The sequence below is a fragment of the Dryobates pubescens genome, chromosome 33 (genome assembly GCF_014839835.1).
Source record: "Dryobates pubescens isolate bDryPub1 chromosome 33, bDryPub1.pri, whole genome shotgun sequence".
In the NCBI taxonomy this organism is placed as follows: domain Eukaryota; kingdom Metazoa; phylum Chordata; class Aves; order Piciformes; family Picidae; genus Dryobates; species Dryobates pubescens.
In genome coordinates, this window is record NC_071644.1 from 6,154,366 (window position 1) to 6,175,359 (window position 20,994).

General features: G+C 51.4%; 1 protein-coding gene across 6 annotated transcripts in view; it reads left to right on the top strand.

Annotated features, from left to right (window-relative positions):
• Nucleotides 1–1,984: 1,984 nt before the first annotated feature.
• The window catches only part of SAMD11 (sterile alpha motif domain containing 11), a 134,708-nt gene continuing 115,698 nt past the window's right edge, over nucleotides 1,985–20,994 (top strand). Inside the window, exons 1-2 of one of the 6 annotated variants that reach the window (XM_054175766.1) lie at nucleotides 1,985–2,811; nucleotides 4,232–4,323. In XM_054175766.1, the coding sequence (XP_054031741.1) occupies nucleotides 2,007–2,811; nucleotides 4,232–4,323 (897 nt within the window). In that variant the 5' untranslated portion in view covers nucleotides 1,985–2,006. The other 5 variants (XM_054175767.1, XM_054175770.1, XM_054175769.1 and 2 more) reach the window with 5 other exon arrangements.

The window sequence follows — 20,994 nt, forward strand, 5'->3', positions numbered from 1 at the left end:
GTCTGTTGGTGGACTTTCTGTAGTGAGAGGTACCCGTGAGCAGAAATCTAAGGAGGGCAGAAAACAAGGCCTGTAGGATCTCAGGCACTTGGTGCACAAATGTGAACTCATGACCTGTGTTACTGGCAGTAACTGGCAGTACTGTTCACTGACAGTGGGGCTGAGCAGCTGCATGAACCTCACCTTAATACAGTTCGCTGTCTCAGCCTCTTTACACTTCAGCTATACCACTAACACAAAGCTACAAGCATTGTTCCTCAACTAGGTGCTAGGAGATGGTGTTCTTTCTCCCTGTCTGAGAGTGCTCTGAGATCGTTTGGGAGATGGTGCTGAAGTGGCAGGGGCTCTGAAACTACCCTGCTAACTCTTGTCAGTGGCAGAATCACGGAGTGGTGGGGGTTGGAAGGGACCTCTGAAAATCATCTAGTCCAAACCCCCTGCTAGAGCAGGATCACCCAGGAACACATCCAGGTGGGTTTGGAATGTCTCCAGAGATGGCAACTCCACAGCCTCTCTGGGCAGCCTGCTCCAGTGCTTTGCCACCCTCCAAGGGAAGACTTTTTTCCTTATGTTGATGTGGAACCTCCAGTGGTCCAGTTTGTGGGGTGTATTGCTTGTGCTGTGTTTAAGGGGATAATTCATCTTGATTTCCCTTCTAGGTGGGCTTCTCCCTGCACAGTCCAGCCTGCTGAACATCCAAAGGTATGGAACTCCATCTTGTTGATGTGACAAATCTCTGCAACAACCACACAACTTAATTTTGGGTCACATCGTCCTCTCGGGGCAGCTCCACGTGGACCTTGTGCCTTGTCTGCCACATCTCATAATGGCAAACAAATGTATCCCCTGTGTCTCCCAAGCTTTGCTCCGTCACTAAAGACTGCTGGAGCTTGGTTACAAGTTAGGTGCAACGTTGCAAAGGTCACAGAGGGGCTTTGCCAAGAACAGCGAGCGGCGTGGGGGGGATACACCCAGGAATGCGGCGGGATGCGTGCCCCCCGCGGGAGCCGGGGGAGCCCCGGGCAAGCCCCGCTGTGCTGGCAGCTGCCGGCGCTGTCCCCGCCGCCCGTCGCTCACCCCCTCTTTGTCCCCGTCGCTGCCGCCGGCGCGGCGCTTGCGAGCGGCTCCGCTCTTTAAATGGGCCAAGTTGGAGAAGCGGCGGCGGGGAGTGGGGAAGCGCGTTCGGTCAGAGCCTGAACTGTGCCGTGACTTCTCGGCACCGATCGATAACGCGTCTGCCCCGACCGGGGGGAGCCTGGCCCCGGCGCCCAGCATAGGGGCGGGGGTGGGAGACGTTAGGGGCTGGGGGCAGCGGTGTGGCGAGCGAGTACCGCGGCTGTGTGTCCGTGCGTGTGTGTTACAGCTATATGGCCATAGATCTCTATAGCCATATACGCACCCCTATAGATAAACGTAAAGTAACCCCCTGCTTTCCAACATTTCGCGCAGGAGTGGAAATTAAACACCAGCTGGCAGTGAGCATAAAGGCTTCGGTGGGAGCGGGGCCAGGCTGCAGTGTGCAGGTGAAGGTGGTTGGGTGGCTGGGTGGGCGGCCCCGGGGAAACTTCTCCGCCCGGCTGTCTGGAGCCCCGCGGGCAGCGAGCAGCGAGAGGCGGCACCGGCCGGGGGCCGCGTCCTGCCCGCGCCCGGCGGGCGCCGGCGGCGGCGGCGGCGGAGGAGGAGGGGAGCGAAGGGGAGGGGTGGCGGCGGCGGCGAGGAGCAGCGCTTAATTTTAATTACTGCATATAAATAAATAAACCAGGTGTCAGTTTAAAGGAAGGAGTAAGGGGGTGGGGGGAGAGGAGGGTGAAAAGAAAGGGGGGTGGGTGGGCTGCGGGGAACCCTCCAAGCCTGGCGAGAAGGTGGGTCGATCTCGGGGAATCAATAAGCTTTTTTTTTTTTTTCCCTTTCCCTTTTTTTTTTTTTTCTTTTCTTTCTTTCTTTCTTTTTTTTTTTCTTCCCCCTAAAACCAAAATAATGTCTACGGCAGCAGGGACCTCTCCGAGATGTCAGGTATTAGTCCGGAGGGGCAGATCTGCGAGCCACACAGCAGCTCTCGGGTCCACGGTACATTAGGCTCTCCGTGGGAGAGGGATCCCAGACAGCTCTGCTGGGGAGCCAGCCCAGGAGATTTGTTAGCGGGCTGCTCCGGGGGATACCAGCCACCTCCGGCACCCGAGCGCCAAAGGTGCTTGTGGTGTTGCTGCTGCTGCTGCTGCTGCTGCTGGCGCATTTCATCCAAACTCCAGCCAGAGCGGGGGCAAGTTGAACCGGAGACATTAGAGCCACTGTGCTTTGGAGAGACGAGGGCGCACGGGGAGCTCAGCAGCACCATGCCTGCTATCAAGAAGGAGCGACTTGACAGGGAAGAGATGGCCCTGGCAGCTTTTAACCAGCCCATGGAAACCTTACCTGACTATCTCGCCCCTCTGGCCGCCGCTGCCATTCCGGTGGTAACCCCGCACCCTCCGGCTTACGACCAGATCTTTGCCCACCGCGCGTACCTGGGCTTCCACGAGACCCACCATCCCCACCCCCACCACCCCCACCACCCCCACCACCTCCCCGAGGACCTGATGCTGGAGAGGTTTTCCTCCATCCCGGATTTTCAGCCCTTCTTTGACAACGGAGAGCCTTGCATCGAGGTGGAGTGCGGGGAGAACAAGGCGCTGCTCTACATCAATAAGTTGTGCCAGGGGAGCAAAGGACCTTCTATCCGGTACCGGGGAGAGTGGCTCACCCCCAACGAGTTCCAGTTTGTCAGCGGCAGGGAGACAGCCAAGGACTGGAAGCGCAGCATCAGGCACAAAGGTAAAGGCAGCGCTCGGCTTGTGCCGGCTCCCCGCTCTTCCTCAGCATCCTCCCTCTTCCCCCCCGTGCTTTGGGAGCGGGATCCGAGGGAGGGGTAGGGGAGGAAGGCTGAGTCTTGGCAATGAGGGGAGAGTAGCTCAAGGACCTGATCTCGTATGGCCGGGTCCCCCTTTCTCCGCACACCCTTGCTCCCTCTCTACCGCATCCCCTTCGCCGAGCGCCCCGATACCGGGCGAAGTTTTCCGTGCGATTTTGGAACAGTTGTTTTGGGTGGGTGGGGGTGATGATGTTGGGGGGGTGGGGTGGTTGGGGGGAGAGGTGTGGGGGTCTCTTCTGGAGAGAAGTTTAATTTCTGGCGGGCTGAGGTTTGAATACCAGGCAGATGGCTGGGTGCGGGGTGAACACCGCGGGGGGCGGCGGGGGCGCGGAGCCGCCTGCCCGTGCGTGCTGCCGGCGACGGCGGGGAGCGGCGGAGGGGGAGCGGCACCGCGCAGCTCCGTCGCGCCGGGTGAGGACAGGCCCCGGCGGGGCGGCGGGCGGGGCGGGCAGGGGGGGGTGTTCCCCTCGCAGTTGGGTGGTGCGGGACCTCCGCGGAGCTGGCGGCTGCTGACGGGAGGGAGCCTGCCCTGCCTCCATCATCTATCCCATCCCTCCCTCCCTTTCTGCCCTCCCGCCCAGCGCTGCAGTCCCGGCACCGGAGCTGCTGGTGCCGGCGGCAGGTGGAGAGCGGGGACCCGGCTGCCCCTGCGGGCCGGGGGAGCGGGGAGGGGGGGAAGGAGGAGAACTGATGAGACACGTAATGAGCTGAGAGCCGGAGGTGCCAGCCCGGGGGTCTGAGGAGCTATTAGGAGGTGACTGACACCTCGCCTTGTTTATTGATCGCCAGAGAAAAGGGGAATAACTGCGGGGGCTGCGCTAATTATCATTACTCCGCTCATCTCTTCTATTTCTTTTATTACTGGGCTCTCGGCTGCCTTCGGGAAATCCCAGTGTCTCTGGGGTGAGTCAGGAGGACCGAGGTGACACGGACGGGGATGCTAGCATGGCTGTTCCCCGGCTCGGGGCTGGCTGCACGGGTGGCGGGGGACAGCGCGGAGCCCCTCGCGGGTGCGGAGGCTGCGACTGAGCCCCAGGGTGCGCCGCCGGCATCGGTGCTCTGCAGGCTGCGGGAGCGGTGGGGACCAGGTTAGGCAGGAGCTAGGCAGGGTTGCGCCGGGGCCGCTCTCTTTGGGTGTCTGTAGGGGAGAAAGTTCGGTGAAGGGGCAGGCGGGGGTGGGGGTGGGGGTGCGGGGGTGGGTGCTGCAGGCAAGGGGAGGGATGTTTGTGTGGAGGAGACGCGTTCCTCCCGCCCCACTGCCCTAAATACTTTATTAAGGTGCTGATCCTTTTTCGTCTTCTTTTTCTTCTCTTCTGCATTCAGGGAAAAGTTTGAAGACTCTTATGTCCAAAGGAATCTTACAGGTACATCCTCCAATCTGTGATTGCCCTGGGTGTCGAATTTCGTCTCCAGTGGTAAGATTATTGTTAAACTATGTGCTTTAGTTAAGACATCTCCCCTCTCCTCCGCCTCCCTCCCTTAAAAAAAAAACCGAATCCCTTTGCTTCTGTGATCATGAAACCGTGATCTGTGAGGGCTGGGAACTGTCAGTCACTGAGGCTTTGCACTGCGAGTGTACCTGCAGCCGAGTGAAGGGCTAGCAGAGGAGTTTGCAGCCAGAGCAGAAGGGGAGAGCGGTGTTCGACCTGAAGGATGCAACAACACACTGTGTCGTTGTGGGGTTTTCAGGGGGAGCTGTCGGTAGGCAAAGTCATGCAGCAGCCTCTTCCCTCAGCTTGCCCCCTTCTTTGCTGTGTATTGTGCAGAGGTGTGAACTGGCTGAATAAAGTGAAAGGGAGTTATATTTGCACCCACACGTTAGCCACAGTTTACAAACCATTAGTGAATTGTTAGGTAAACTGAAGGAGGAACAAGCTCAAGTCCTGACAACTTTTAACAACATTCATGTCTCACCTCACAGTTAGGACTTATATAGATCTTTTCTTCCCAGTATTTGAATTCCTCGTGGTTTCTGCTCTCTGCCTTTACCCTGAGACTTTCAAAATCATCGAGATCCTCACAACAAAGGTGTTGATGGCTGTAAATAAAAAGCTCCTGAAATCAGAGGAAGCTAAGGCTTTAAAAGAGTTCATCATGTGAGTCATGGTAAAGGAAGGGGTTAAAACCAGTTCATCATGTGTACAAATAACCATAAAGTAGAATAACATCTAAACTGGATGGGGAAGCTGCTGGTTTGTGGAGCTTTTCTTGGTCTGGAAAAAAAACCACCATGACTTAAAACATTGTCAGTAGCCCTGCAGAAAGAGGTGCAGCTGGAGATTTACCTCCTTGTGTCTGCTGAAATCAATGAATTTTCCTTTTGTTGCCTTTTTTTGAGCTCAAAACAGATGATCTCCCTATGCATGGTTCTGCATGAAAGAGTTGCATGGTTAAATTATTTCTGCACAGTGTTTCCATGCATGTGAGCTCATGTGTGCAGGCACACTCACGTGGGAAGGGGCCGAGGGTGATAATCACCGGTGACATGCATTGGGCAGGGTGCCACCTCCCTGATGCCATCTCTGGGGTCTGTTTGTATAGCAGCAGTCTGTACCAAAGCAATAACCACCCCATCATGCTTACCAATACTAGTTCTGGCACAGCATTGCTGTGGTGGTTTAAATCTAGCAAACCAGACAGACTGCAGGCTGGCTCTTTGACCAGCTGGTGTGGTTGATCTGAGTGCACCGGGCAAAGTGCGACGCGGTGTCACAAGCGCTCTGCCGCTGTGTGAGCTCTGCGTCTGCTTCACTTGCCAGTCCCGTGGAATCAGTGGCCAACGAGCAGAGATCTGCAGGCCAAAGCGATGTGCCACCCTTGCTGATGGCGCTGAGAAGTGTTTGGCCAGATGGCACTGTCTGCTGGTCGCTTTCTAGGTACCAAGTTGTCTTAGATGGTCACCAAACTGACACGCTGTGCTGTCGTTTCATAGCTGCACAGGGACGCTGTGCTTTGACAGGTGGGAAGGCAGCTCTGCATGAAGCAAGCCTCTTTTAAGAGAGAACTGGACTTGAGATGTTCAGGTAGAGGGAAAAGAGGTTGGCATAGTTTTGGGAAAGGAGAGATAGATCCTTCTGGACTTGCATCTCTCCGCTTCCCCAGCTGTTGGAGAGGGTTTTCTGTCAGAATTTGCACAAAGAGGACAAAACCCAGCAAGAGGTTTTCCCAGAACTCAGTTTCTTGGTGCTTGCTGTGTTTTCTGTGCTGTAATCAGAGCAAATCCCTGACCAAAGGACAGGTTCGCATTTGGAACCCGAAATCTTCCGGTAGTGCCTTGTCAGAGCCACATGCTCTGCTCGCTCAGAAGTTACACGAGGAGGATACAAAATCAGGCATGGTTTATCTTTCCCCAGTTAGTGATCAGTGGTTTAAGCACCGCTGGGATCAGAGGGTTGTTTCTGCTCAAACGTAGAAACGATTTGTGTTTTATGGTGTGGGTAGGTAGTGACTTGCAGTGCCTGGGTCCTTGTGCTGCTGTGTTACCACATGGGGGGCGTGCAGATGGATATGGAGCTCTCCTGTCAGCAGATGGTTCCAGTGATCCAAAATCAGTCCTTGGACAGCGGTAAGAGGCCAGAAAATTCGGGACCATTGGATTTGTACCGTGGCGAGCCAGCTGCTGGTGGGGTGCCCACATCTTCCCCACCTGCAGGAGCTGGCCTTGCTTTTTCATGGGGAAAGGTGGCATCCGATTGCTCCATCCCTGCTAGCCTTCTCCAGGCAGCCTGGCAGCGGCAGAGGTTCAAACAGCAGTGGCTGAGCTGGGGCCCGGGGTCTGGATTACTTTTGGGGCCGAGGGTGGGAGGGGGTTGATGTGTAAATCGCATGGTGCCACACAGCCGGCTTGGAGAACAGCTCTTGAGGACCCAGAGCTTTGCATGATGATCCCCCTTTTCTCTCCCCTGACTCGTTCCCCTCCCGTCCACTCCCCGCAATAAAACCCGGGCCGCCCCCCAATTCCCAACCCCCGTCCCGCCTCGGTCAGCACCGAAGCAGCCGGGCAGCGGCCCCCGGGCCCCCCTCACCCCCGGGGCTGGCGCCGGGCCGCGGTGCCGGCAGTGCCGGGGGGCGGGGGACGGACACACACGACACGATCGGCGCCCGGCCCCCGCCGAGCCCGGCCCCGCCGCCCCCCGTCGCAGCTCGTTTGCTGCAGCTGCAGACAGCGGCCGGCGCCGGGCCCAGCTCCGCCACCGACCGCCGGTTTCCTGCGAGGCGGGGGGGGAGCAGCCGCGGCGCGCCGGCCGCCCTGGCGCCTCCTCCCCCGGGCCGCGGCCGCCCCCGCGCCGGCAGCCATCAATCAGCGGGGACCCGGGGGCGAGAGCCACTGCCGGCCGTGGGGAAAGGCAGGGACGTGCCGCGGGGGGAGAGCCCGCTGGGCTGCTCGGTCGCTCCGGGCCGGGGGTGGTGGTGGGGTGGGATGCAGGGAAGACCCCCTGGGAATGGGGGATGCAGGAGCGTCCTTTTGGGCTGTCGGGTTGCTTCAGGCTGGAGGGGATGCAAAGAGAACCACCCGGAACGGGGGATGCAGAAGGGTCTCTTGTGTCTGCTGGGTCGGTCTGTGCAAGGAGTGTCCCCTGGGAATGGGGGGGAGGGGGATGCAGGAGGTTCCCTCGGGCCTGTCAGGTCGCTTTGGGCTGAAGGAGATGCAAGGATGAGGCTTGGGAATGAGGGAGTGTCCCTTCCGGGATGGGGAGGGTATCCCCAGGGCCGCTGCAAGGGCAGTCATCCCTCCCAGTCAGCATGGCACAGGATGTGGTCAGGGAGCCGTTGCCTGCACGGCTCGGTGCTGTTTGCTTCTCTCCCAGGCTCTGCTGAGGTGGGGAATGGGGCACTGAATGCTCACTGCAACACCATGTCCTTCTGGTGGGTGACCATGCCTTCAATTTTCTCACCTTTGTAGCCTTTGCACCCGGGTGTTTCAGAGCTGGAGGGGGGAAGTCTTAGTCTTGGGTCTGGCAGAGGTCTCAGTCCCTTCATTTTTGGAGCACAGGATGCCAAGTGTTCAAGAAGTTGTCAGATGTGGACAGGGGTCTCCCACCATGTTTGTCCTTGTGAGTTCTGGGCAGACACAGCTTGTCTGATTTGGAGCTCTGGCTGGCTTTCCAGTCTCTTCTGGTGAAACCCACTCACTATGGGGTTCCCTCTGTACCCACTGGAATTCCCTCTGTGCTCCTAACACCCCTCAGGCATTCTCTCCATCCCCACTTTAAAATCCATACTTGGAGCTGGTTTTGAAGCTGTGCTCACTGGTGAAAGGCTGTTTAGCCAGCAGGAGGGGGAAACTAATGATCTTGAGAACAGCACTAAAATCTTTATTGCTGACCCCAGAGATCTTAGATTTGCAAAGTCCAGCATCACATCACCAGCACAACAGAGGGGAGGCATCCTGAGACAGACTTTGTGTCTGTGTGTGTCATACTGGTTATGCTGCCCCTGAAAGCATGTTAGGACTGGACATCAGCTGCTCCGCATCCTGTTGTCCCATCTTTACAATGAGTGAGATGGGACACTGAAACATGAATCTATTGTGTTCTGCAGGGGTCCGTGGGGGTCTTTTAGGGTCTATAGGGGTCTATTTCCAGGGGGATTGTGGATGCTCCTTCCCTGGAACTGTTTTAAGGCCAAGTTGGATGTGGCCTTGAGCAGCCTGGTCTAGTGGGAGGTGTCCCTGCCCATGGCAGGGGTGTTGGAGCTAAATGATCTTGAATGCCCCTTCCAACCCAAACCATTCTATGACTCTTTCCTTGGCCTTGGTCTTTTTGAACGGCAGCCTGGTTGGGGTTTAAGATCAGGGTAAAGCTGTTGCGATCTGCCTGTATTCAAACAAAACAAAAGGCACCATCAGGTCTATTTTTCTTCCCCCATCTCCGTCATTGCATGTCAAGACACCCGGTAATTGTGCAGAACTCGGTCAGTGGCAGTGGTAATTCATTTGCTTACTTGGGGCTGTGCTTTGCTCTTGATTTGATTTAGATGTGATTCGGTTTATTTGCTTCTTTTTGCCTTTCCTCGTCATAGTTGTTTTCTTTCGATGCCCCTGAGGTTAAGGCATTCGTCCAAGACTTTGTCAGGGGTGGAAAAAGTAACTATCTGCTTACTTCAAAACTAAATGCCAGTAATCAGCAAAATCTCTCTTCTTTAACCCAGAGATTTCTGAGCCTTCCTCTGGCTGTTTCAGAGGTGCAGGGGTGGAAGGCAGCTCTGCAACTCCCAGTGATGCCCTCAAGCCTCTCCACCACCTGGAAAGCCAGGAACAGAGCTGCACAGGGTGAAGGAAGGGAGATTCTGGTCTGTTGAGTAGATCTCTCTGTTGTGGGATGCAAATCCAGAGGCCTGCCCAAAGAGAGGGGAGTCTCCTACACTGGACAGAGAGCTTTCCTATGAGAGGAGGACTTTGGCTATGGAAAAGTTAGTTGGCTGCCTGTAGAGGCAGGAATAAGTCTGAAATCTTGCATGTAACTGACTAAATTTGGGCTCCTTTCAGAGCTTTTGTGGACTTCAGAATTGGAGCTGGAGAATCTTGGGGTTTATGTTTTCTTAACTCTGCCTTTGGGTCTCTGGGGGCTGCTTGATGAATGTGGAAAAAGCCCCCCTGTAAAGCAGACTTACAAACCTTTTTATCCCCCTTCTCCCCCCACAAGGTCTTTGGCACACACATATTGATTTTTATTTGTGGTTTCATGCACATTGTTGCTTTTAATCCAGCACATTTAATTTAGGTTTGTTTGTTGGAGTTGGGGTTTTTTGGGTTGTTTTGTTTGTTTGTGGCTTTGTTTTCTTTCTTTTTGTGTGCTCTGTTTTGGTTTTTAATGCATTTCCCTTAGGTGATTAATGGAGAGTGTGTGTGTTGCATTATGAGCTGCTGAGTTAAACTTGAAAATAGAAGGGCCTTCAAAGTCAGCCAGATTTGTAGGGAAACTGGAGCTAAGGTGTGTTGAGCTCTTAAATGGGGCAAGAAACTCAGAAACCCCATCCAGTGCTGAGGGGAGATGCTGAGTTTGAGTGCAGCTTGTGATGCTTTCTGGTCCAGGGGCAGTGGAAATACTTCTGTCTGCTTCTCTCATGGAAGAGTCCCTGAAATCAGCTGCTCTTGGGTCATACAGCACCTCACAGGGGAAACCTGGCAGCTTGAGATGGATATCACAGGTGCTCCTAAATGTCTTCTGTGTCCTAATGCTCTTCAGACTGTGCTCATGAAGAGGGCACACTGCAACTGCATGGTGCTGTCCACCATCGGAGGTTCAGAGATAGGTGTTGCACCAGCAGAAGGAGCAGTTCCTAGTTTGTGCCAAGACAGAACAAACCCAGATCAATGGCACTGAGAGTGCCAGCACAGTACTGAAGGATTTAATTTTGTGGGGTATTAATTGCCCTCTGCAAAAGGAAAATGTTAATTGGATTGCAGTCTTGTGAGTGAACAGCAGAGATGTGTAAGCAGCTATGGCTTAGGAGAACGATTTTCTCCTGCAGTGGTTTTAAGGAGTTCAGAGTGGGAGAGGTTTGTTGTAGTGCAAGAGCTGTAGTGAAGATTCCTACCCTTCCAATGAGCAACAATGAGAAGCTGAATGCTGAAGGTCTTGTGTGATGGAAGGACAGAGGAGGGAGTCCCTCTGTGAGTTTGGTTTAGTGTTTGTGAATAATGTGCCAAGAGGGTGAGAGAATATTTATGCTGAGGTTGGCCTGGATGAGGGATTCTGCTTAGAGTAAGCAAATTTCCTCCTGCTGAGATCCCATAAAGACTGCAGAGGGTGGGTTCCTTGTCCTGTTGACTTGTGCATGGTGTTGATTCCCTGGACAAGCCAAGTCAGTGTCATTCCTGGCACTGTGCTGTGTTCTCTGGTGGGCTCAGTTGGAGAAGGGGGCAGTTTCCAAGCCTGCAGCCCCCATGGGAGTCAGTGTGGCAGGATGCAGGATGGCTTTGCAGCTAGCACTGCTTGCCTGGTGACTTGTACTGTACTCCACCAGGTCTGGAGAGTCTGTTGGTGTGAGGAAAAGTTAAGGGTGGGAAGAAAGATGGCTAAATATCTGGAAGCAGAGAAAGCAACATCATCTTGTTAGCAGTGTGTCAAGGGCAGTGTAAAGGTGAGAGAGGATAAGTAATTTTGCTGTCAAAATTATTTAGATATGTCATTAAACTGCTTAGGGCTGTCTCTGCTGCTTCAGGGCACAGACTCCTGGTTTTAATTTGCAGTGGTCTATGTCCAAACTCTCTGGCCTTACTCAAAGGGATCACTGCTAATTTGGAGCCTGCTGGCAAATGCCTTTGGTGAACATGGGATCTAAATGGCAGAGGTGACTAAAAGGATCAGGATGAACTCCCTCATCAACTTCATTCATTTGTCTGAGGTTTAAAACTTTTAACTAGTTGGAGTCTGCAGAGATGATGACTTCTCCAGTTGCTTGTTCTGCTTCAGATGTGGGACAGGAGAACAGAGAAACAGTTTCCTTTTGGACCCAGGCTTTGGAGAAGAGCTCTGGTTTTAATGAAGTAACGAGTGGTGACAATTTTGTGCTTGCAAAATCACTTTGTTTTGTCTATTTTTTCCCCTTTCTTCTGTCTTTGGTTATTTTTTGTGGTTTGTTTGCTTGCTTGTTTGTTTCTTCTGCATTGTCTTAGCCCGTTTCTGTTGTGCACAGTCTGCATCCTTTATCTGGAGGAGATTGTTGCTTGGCATCTATGTTTTCTTTCCCTTCTTCCTTCTCTGTATTGAAATGCATCCCCTTCTATTACTCAACAGCTGAATAATCACAATTCTCACCAGCCCAGGGCACTTTTCTGTTAGGAGATGTTGTCCTTCCTCTCTTCTGGTCAGTGTCAATGAAAAACTCATGACAGGGCTCCATGTCCCAAATGTGTGTTTTCCACTTGAGGGACATCCCCTGAAGAGGAATTTATTGTTGCAGAATCATGTGCCCTTCACTCCAAGAAGGACATTGAGATGCTGGAGAGGGTCCAGAGAGGGGCAGCAAAGGTGATTAAGGGTCTGGAGAACAGGGCTGGTGAAGAGCAGCTGAGGGAACTGAGGATGTTTAGCCTGGAGAAGAGGAGGCTCAGGGGAGACCTCATTGCTCTCTACAACTTCCTGAAAGGATGTTGGAGTGAGGTGGGGGTTGGTCTCTTTTCCCTAGTATCAGGTCATAGGACAAGAGGAAATGGCCTGAAATTGTGCCAAGGGAGGTTTAGGGTGGAGATTAGGAAAAATTCCTTTCTTGCAAGAGTGGTCAGGGATTGGAACAGGCTGCCCAGGGAGGTGGTGGAGTCCCCATCCCTGGAGGAGTTCAAGGAACCTGTGGCCATGGCACTTGGGGATGTGGTTTAGTGGGCATGGTGGTCTTAGGCTGATAGTTGGAATTCTATGATTCTGAGAACACCTTTAGCACTTCTGCTTTACTCTGCCAGTGCTCCTGTGTGAAGGTAGATCTGTGTGTGCCACCTCCACTGCTGGAGCAATGCATTTCCTTTCTTGTGTTTTTTGCTCTGTTATTTTAACAAAACCAGTGAGAAGAGAGAGGAAATTACACATTCCCCTGGGTCATAAATGCAATCTGATAGGGGATTTTCTTGCAACATGTCTGAGGACAGGGAGGGATGGATGGAGGGAATTCCCAAGGGTGGAAAGAAAGGTTCCTGCTCATCTATTTTGCCTTTGCTCAATGTGAAACTTCTGGCTTTTAGTGATTCAACTTTATGCTGCACATACATGCAAAGCCACACAATCTGGGAATAACTTTCCAGCCCAGGTTTGCCCTGATCTTTGATTACCTGTATGAAAATACTCCTGTACATCAGATCCCTCCATTTAAAGATGTCCAGGGAGCTTCAGTCAGTATGCAAAGTAGGCTTTTCTAACCTTTCCTATTTTCAGCTAGAATGCAACTTGTGCAGGTTGCTGGAGGCTGTGTCTCACCTTGGTGTCATGCCCCCAGAGCTGCTGTGCAGGGAAATGAGACTGGGAGCTCCTGCAGACCCTGTTTTTCAGTGGGGTGCTTGCCAGAAGAAGGTGGTATTCACCTGCACACCTTTTGTCCTGTGCATTTGGCTAAAGTTGCTGTGTTTCAGCAGCACAGATGCCGAGCTCAGCTCCATGAAAGTGATGCAGGAGCAGTGTCGAGGAGCAGGAGGTCAGGTTGTGCTTCAGTGCCAGCTGAAGGCAGTTGGGTTTGTGAGTTCTGCAGTGATTCCCACTCATGCAATAAAACCTGAGCCTTGATTTGGCCTTTTGTTTTATCACTCTGTAAAATGGAAAGAAAAGAGATGACTTTGTGCTGTGGTTTAATCCTTGTTTGTCAGAGTAGCATCTTCTGCCTGCAGATGGAAGGTGCTGGGCAGTCTCTGTTCTGCCTTGCACTGTGCCAGGCAGTTGGGAAGGCAGAACTTTCCTGAATTGTTTCCAGACAATTTCTTTTTCACAGTGAGGGTGGTGAGACACTGGGACAGGTTGCCCGGGGAGGCTGTGGATGTTCCCTCCCTGGAAGTGTTCAGAGCCTGGTGGGATGACTCCTTGAGCAGTCTGGGCTAGTGGGAGGGGTCCCTGCCCATGGCAGGAGGATTGGAACTAGGTGATCTTGAATGTCCCTTCCAACCCAGACCATTCTATGAAAACTTAGGAGCTTCTGGTGGTAGGAGAGACACTTGACAGCCTTTTGGTCTAGAAAATGCATTTTCTGTAGTATTTCTAATGGTGACACTGCAACGAAAGATGTGAGTGCTTGCTTGGAGCCGGTTCCCTGTTTGGTGCTGGGAGATAGGGTTGTTTTCAGATGATTCAAAAAGCAGCTCTGGGATTTTACAACAGCTTCATTTCAACTTGGGCCTCTTAATCACCAGTTTCTTAGAATAAAACTTTTTATTTTGAAAGCAAGCAGACCACTTCACCCCAGCAGTTCACTGCCTGGGAGTGATTTACCCCTAGGAGCTTGCATTTATCACCAGGTCTCTGGAGCCTTGCTAATGCAGAGTTAGGAGTAGATCCCACTCCAATGGGAGCTGCTGTTCTGCCTATCTCTACCCATCAAATGGCAAAAAAAACACCAAACCCAAGAGGCAAGCCTCCCTTGTAACCCCATCCTTTCTTTTTATCTGGAGATGGAGGTGATAGGTGGGCCCGTGCTCTGTTGAAGCTGCCTTTGCCGTGTTGCTAGGGTAACCGGAGATAGCCCCTGAAGACAGGAAAGGGCAAGCATTCCTTTCTGCTGCTGTCTGGAGCATCAGTGATTGAATGAGATTAGGTGGAATTAGATAATCCTGAAATTCACAGCGATTTGATGCCAGACCTTTATTAAATAAGTAAAAGTACCAGCCCTTATAGTAAAAAATGAATTCCTGTGGATCAATAACTTCTCCCACCATTCGTCACAGCTGTGGGTCTTGAGATCTCTTTCTCTGTGACACGAAGGGAATCACACAAACATTCCTGGTTTTTTTTTCCCCCCTTTATTTATGTTGTGTGGTGGGTTTTTTTTGTTCTTTCCCCTTTCTTTTCCCAGAGGGGACTATAATATCAATTCCTCTTTTATTTCCCCCTTGTGATTCACTCACTTCACTTAGAAAGCACTACAAGGTTCTTCACTGACGGTTCAGTCGCAGGCTTGCAGGATGTTAGGGGTTGGAAGGGACCTCTGGAGATCATGGAGTCCAACCCCCCTGCCAGAGCAGGACCATGGAATCTAGCACAGGTTGCCCAGATCCAGATGGGTCTTGAAAGTCTCCAGAGAAGGAGACTCCACAACCTCACTGAGCAGCCTGTTCCAGTGCTCCGTGACCCTCACAGTGAAGAAGTTCTCGTGTTGAGGTGGAACCTCCTGTGCTGGAGTTTATATCCATTGCCCCTTGTCCTATCCCAGGGTGCAACTGAGCAGAGCCTGTCCCTGTAGCCTCCCTCTTGACCCCCAGCCCTCAGATACTTACAAACTCTCAGTCTTCTCTTCTCCAGACTTAAAAGCCCCAGGGCTCTCAGCCTCTCCTCACAGAGCTGTGTTCCAGTCCCTTAATCATCCCTGTAGCCCTCCCTTGGACTCTCTCCAGCAGATGCCTGTCTCTCTTGAACTGGGGAGCCCAGAACTGGATGCAGTATTCCAGGTGAGGTCTCAGCAGGGCAGAGTAGGAAGAGATCCTCCCTGGCTCTGCTGGACACACTCCTCTTAATGCACCCCAGGATCCCATTAGCCTTCTTGGCTACCAGGGCACATTGCTGACCCATGGAGAACTTGTTGTCCACCAGCATTCCCAGGTTCTTCTCCATGGGGCTGCTCTCTAGCAGATCCCCTCCCAACCTGTACTGGAAGTTTACAATAAGAGTGGAACTTAAACATTGGACACCATTAATCTGCAGTTAAACAAGAAGAAAAGAAAAGAAATTACATATTGTGAGTGTCTGGGGAGGTGTTTTTTGTTCTGTTCCTTGTGCCTGAAACTTGTTTGGGACCTCATTCATGCCTGGCATGTTCCTGCTCAGCTGCAATAGGAGTGATAACATCGTATGCTGAGCTCAAGTAAACGTGGCTTAAAATGAGCGTGGCAGCGTGAGTGCAGGATTAGGCTTTGATCACAATCAGTCTAGATTTACATCACTTTAAACTCTGTTGACTTCTTTTTCATCTTCAGGCTGGCATGGCTTGCCTCCAAATTTTGTGTGCATCAAGGGGACACCTAGCAAGAGCGTGGAAGATTTGGTGTGTCCTGCCCCTCAAGCAGTTTTGTGTCTTAGCAAGTTAAATTGGCTCTTCCAGAGCAGAGGGCTGATTTATTTAGGTGGTGGTAGTGCTGTTCCTTCAGGTGCAGCTTCAAACCTCTGCTAATGTTTAAGCAGGCACAGTGGTCTCAAAGCTTTGAGTCAAGAAGCAGCCCATCCACAGTTATTGAATGGCTTAGGCTGGAAGGGACCTCAGAGGTCACCTACTCCAACCTCTTTGCCATGGGCAGGGATGCCCCTCAACTAACCCAGGTTGCTCCAAAACCTCATCCAGCCTGGCCTTGAACACCCCCAGGGAGGGGGCATCCACATCCTCCCTGGACAACCTGTTGGCAGTGTCTCAGCACCCTCACTGGAAAGAATTTCTTCCTAATACCTAGTTTAAATCATGACTCCTGTCCAGCTTTAGGGAGGATCCAAGGCATAACCCAGGGAAGAATCTGGCCTCATAACTTTAGCAGTGATGTAGTGAAGCCCCCACAATGAGTTCAATACACAATACAGTCTGGCTATCAGCTGCTTCAGCGACTTCCCATGTTTGGAGATCAGCCTCCACCTGGGGAAGTCTCTGGGCACTGACAAGGAGAATCAATTAGAAACATGCACAGTGCTGAGTTCTTTGTGGTGAGGACTGAACTGCAGCTTTAATGCTTGAATGTTTTAAACTGTACTCTAGAGAAGCTGCCCTTAATTTGATGGAACTCTTTAATGTCATCTCCATGGATGATTCTTTTTGTAAAGGCTTGTTCTCTGGATGGAGGGAGCTGGCTGACAGTTGAAGAGCATAATGAACTTGGGGCTCTTCTGTGGGTTGGCACTGGGTTGTATTGGCTGGCTGCTAACCCTGTGCTTCAGCAGCAAAGCACAGGGCATCTGGAGAGAAAGATTTTGCTGTGACTGGTTGCTGTTTACTACCACTGGGTGTACCACCCCATAGAAGAGACATCAGATTTTGTGGTGGCAGTTGGCAGCAGGCCCACTGTGAGTTCCTATGGACAGAGAGGCATCTGAAGCCAAACCAGCACTGTGCAAACCTGATTTGGAACTTCAGGATCAAACCCATAGGCTGCACCTCCCTGTTAGAATCATAGAACCAATAAGGCTGGAAAAGACCTCAAAGATCATCAAGTCCAACCTGTCACCCAAGACCTCATGACTACTAAACCATGGCAGCAAGTGCTACATCCAGTCCCTTCTTGAACACCTCCAGGGATGGTGACTCTACCACCTCCCTGGGCAGCACGTTCCAACAGCTAACAACTCTCTGTGAAGAACTTTCTCCTCACCTCAAGCCTAAACTTCCCCTGGCACAGCTTGAGACTGTGTCCTCTTGTTCTGTCTCCTCTTGTTCTCTTGGTGCTAACCATCAGTGTTGACTCTCTGTTTTCTTCCAGGTCATCATTAAACATATTAGTGAGAATTAGCTCCATGCTGATATTCTGAGGTCTTCTAAGCACCTCTGAATCCGCTGGAGCCACGCCACGTTGATTTGTGATGCTCTTCAGCTCTCACTCAAAAAGTTGTGTGCTGTGGGATCAGGTAACTTGCAGAAATCTCTGCATTGTTGTCTCAGCAAAGAGAAAAAAGAGCAAGATCTATTAGTTTAACATCTTCTCCATTGACAAGCTTTAATTTGCAGAAATTCTATCACCCTCCTTCCATTCATTGTTACTTGTCCGGCTTCCTCCGCTTCATTGTTTCTCCTGAGGCTTATAAAATCACTTGGGGTTATTCTGCTTTTGCTTTTGAATGTGCAGGCACAGAGCTGTGTTTCCCCACTCACCTTGGCCTGAGGCTCATTGAAAATCCAAGTCAAGTGTCTAAAGAACTTCTCTGGCTGCCTGTCCTCCAACTCTCTGAGAGGAAGTTACCCTAACCTGGGGATTTGAAACTACAGAGCTTTAGAAGTTTCTGTTGGGAAACTTCCTCTGCAATTCCCACCTAGGGGTGGACTGATCCCATCAGTACCTCCTGTCCTTTGTGCTTCCAAACCAGTTTGGAGTTCTGCAGTGAATGAAGCAATTACTAAAATTGCACATGCAATTATTTAAGGTCTTTGTGGTGGGTGGGGAAGGACAGACCTTCACCACTACAAAGGTCCTGTACCACATATTGTGCTGATGAAATGCCCAACTGCCTTGAAGCCTGGTGCTCCTTACTGCTTGCTTTATGTCTCCACTGGGATTTCTGCCTCTTTACCTCCTGTTGTTCAGTTGGTTTAATCAGAATCCTGGCCTGTGGATCAGCTGGTGGTGCATTAAGCCTGTGAGAAGAGAACGATGCTTTCCCTTCATCTTCTCTGTGTGGTATGTGCTTGCTTGCCAGACTGAGTGGTTACACTCTGTGGCTTTGGGTAATGAATAGATGTGTTTGGCTTTGGAAAAAAAAAATGACCTCTGTGGCTTTCTCCTGAAAGCTAAGGCTCTCCCCCCCACCTCGATGCTATTCAAGCTTACAGTCCTTGTCTGGCTGCTTTTGTTTGCTCCTCATCTTTCAGTCAAGTCTTCCTGTCTGGCCACCAGATTATGAAATGGTTCCACCTTGCACCAGGGGAGGTTTAGGTTGGGTATTAGAAGCAACTCCTTGACTGAGAGGGTTCTCAGTCCCTGGAACAGGTTCTGTGATTCTCTGAAGATTGTTCTCCGATTCTGTGTTCCTGTGATTCTGTGGAGATGATTCTGTGATTCAATGAAGCAAGGTGATACTTGAATCATCTGCAGAAGTGTTCACTGTGTGTTCTGTCAAAGCTTGCAACTCCTGAAACAGTCAGCTCCACCTTCCTTCAAGGTTTGCTTTAAATGGTCTTGGAAAGGTGTCAGTAGAGGGTTGTATGTGCAAGAGAAGAGATGGAGATGTGCTGCATCTGAAACTCTCAGCCACTCTGCTTACCAGAATAACCATTAGGAAGTATCCAGGTGTCTTACCTTCCCCTTCACAAGACTTGAATTCATCTGTACAGAGTCACATCCCCAGCACTGGCTTGCTCTGAGATGCTGTTAGCCTTGCCTGGCATGAAACATCTTGAGATCCCACGAGCTGTGAAACCTGACATATGCCAAGGCAGTGAGAGGAAGAGAATCTCTCCTCAAAGCTTCCCTGGAATGTTCTCACAGTATTTAATCTGCTGGGGGTCTACTATGTCATTCAGGCTGATCCCAGTAGGCCAGGGGGTTAGAATCAATAATATCCTTGATCAGCAAATAATTCTACCTTGATCAGAGAATCCTAGTAATTAGAGCTGAAAAAAAGATGTGTGCCCTAGCTCATCTGCTCTGAAACCTGCTGGTATTTGTCTGCCTGCTTCTTGGGGCTTTTGGGGCTGCTTTTGGAATAGGGTGGTAGCTTGGCTGTGCTTTTGAAGGAGGGCTGGGTTATTCTTGCTAGGAAGTGACCAGAGTTAGGTGCTGCATTGTTTTCCCTCGGTGTTAGACCTCCTGTTTTAAAAGTGGAAGGGATGAGGGAGAAGTGGGGCATGAGGAGAGGAAGTGATCCCTCATAATGGTGAAGAGAGGTGGAAATAGAGTTCAGCCACTGTGTCACAGGCTCTGAGGCTCTTCCATTCCCTTTTAGCAGATGCCCTCTTTATCCTCACACCTCTCTTCTGGCAGCCCCCAAAGTACCTCCTCTGTTCCCCTGAGCCAGAAGGCGTTCTTGCTGGAGAGCAGAAGGGATGCTCTGTCTCTATGGCTTACTCAGTCTCACTCCATCTTCAGCTAAGAGTGACCCAAAAGAGAGGCCTTGCTGTGGCAGCACTTTGGTGTGATTTGACAGGCTGCTCAGGAGAACCTGGATCAAGAGCCATTAACATCCAGGACACCAACTTGGCAGTAACCCTGACAGTGTCACCAGGCTGAGCTGGTCTGTAGGTACCGAGGTCGATGTGACTCCTCCTTTTCTTCTCCCACTGATGTCCTTCATCTCTCCTAGAGTTTGGAATCTGTAAGTGGAACCATTTGTTTATTTGGAATGAAACCACATCCATGGGATTGAGCTGAGTGGCACTTGGTGCAGAGCTCAATGGGGTGGAGAAGGTGGCAAAGGAAGATTGTTTCATACAGCTCCCTCGTGGTAGCTGAGAGCATTTGTGTTCTGTGGCAGAAATTAAAGCAGCTTGGGGCTGGCTGAAGGCTGAAATGGTTTGTGGGTGACTGTGTGGGGTGAGGGCTGCCCTGGCAGAGACAAGTGGTCCAAAAGCAGAGCACACTTGGACCATGTGCCACACACCAGGTGTGGAGAGAAGGATCTGTAGGTGTCCTGTGCGGGGAGGCAGCGAGAGCTGCTCATTACAGATCTTTGCAAACGAGGACCTAAAGCTAGAGTTTCAGGGGTTTGTGGCTGTCTATATGAGCCCATCAAACATGACTATGGCTGCTTGCCTACAAACAGATTAGTTTTTTATTGCTTTTGCCACCTCTGTGATGCTGTAAGGCCCAGCTGTACTATATATAGCACAATAAATCTGGTTTATATCAGCGTGAACTTTGATATATTTTATTAATATCACACTCATGAGTTGAGTACTTAAATATGCATGGCACAGAGCAAACTCTTCTTCAGATTGGGCCTCTTTTATTTAATTATTTCAGATTTATAGAACACCTGGCATGGGCTCCTAAGGGCCATGCAATTAATTAAAACCACAGTCAGGAATTCCAATCTGCCTTTTCTGGCCCATCCTGATTATCCCTCTCTCCTGAACTCATCACTCCCTCCTCTTCCTAACCAAGTCTTTTTCCAGCACCATAAACCTGTTCAGTCTAATTCCAGGATAAAACAGGGAGAGGATGAGCAGAGCCCTTGCAATAATGTGCTTGCAGGTACATAGAACCATAGAATTGTCAGGGTTGGAAGGCACCTCAAGGATCAGCCAGTTCCAACCCCCCTGCCCTGGGCAGGGACACCTCACACTAGATCAGGTTGCTTACAGCCACATCTAGCCTGGTCTTAACAACCTCCAGGGGTGAGGCTTCTACCACCTCCCTGGGCAACCTGTTCCAGTGTCTCACCACCCTTCATGAGCTGCAGGTTCATGTTGTAGGAAGAAAGCTTTGAGAATCCTCAGTGTGGATTGCAGCCTTAGAATCATAGAATGGCCTAGGTTGGAAGGGACCTCTGAGATCACCCAGTCCAATCTCCCTGCTATGGGCAGGGATGCCTTTCAACTAGAGCCTCATCCAACCTGGTCTTGAACACCCCCAGGGAGGGGACATCCTCAAGGACCTCATCTGCATGGAGGAGAAACCCAATTCTGGCGCTGTGACCTTGTGTAAATCAATGGCTTGTCCACCCCGTGTGCTAATCTTTCCAGATGGAAAGTGGGGAGAGAGGAGCCTCAACTGTGTGATGGCTCCAAGAGGAGCCTTTGTGAGCTAACAGACTGTAGGCATTTGT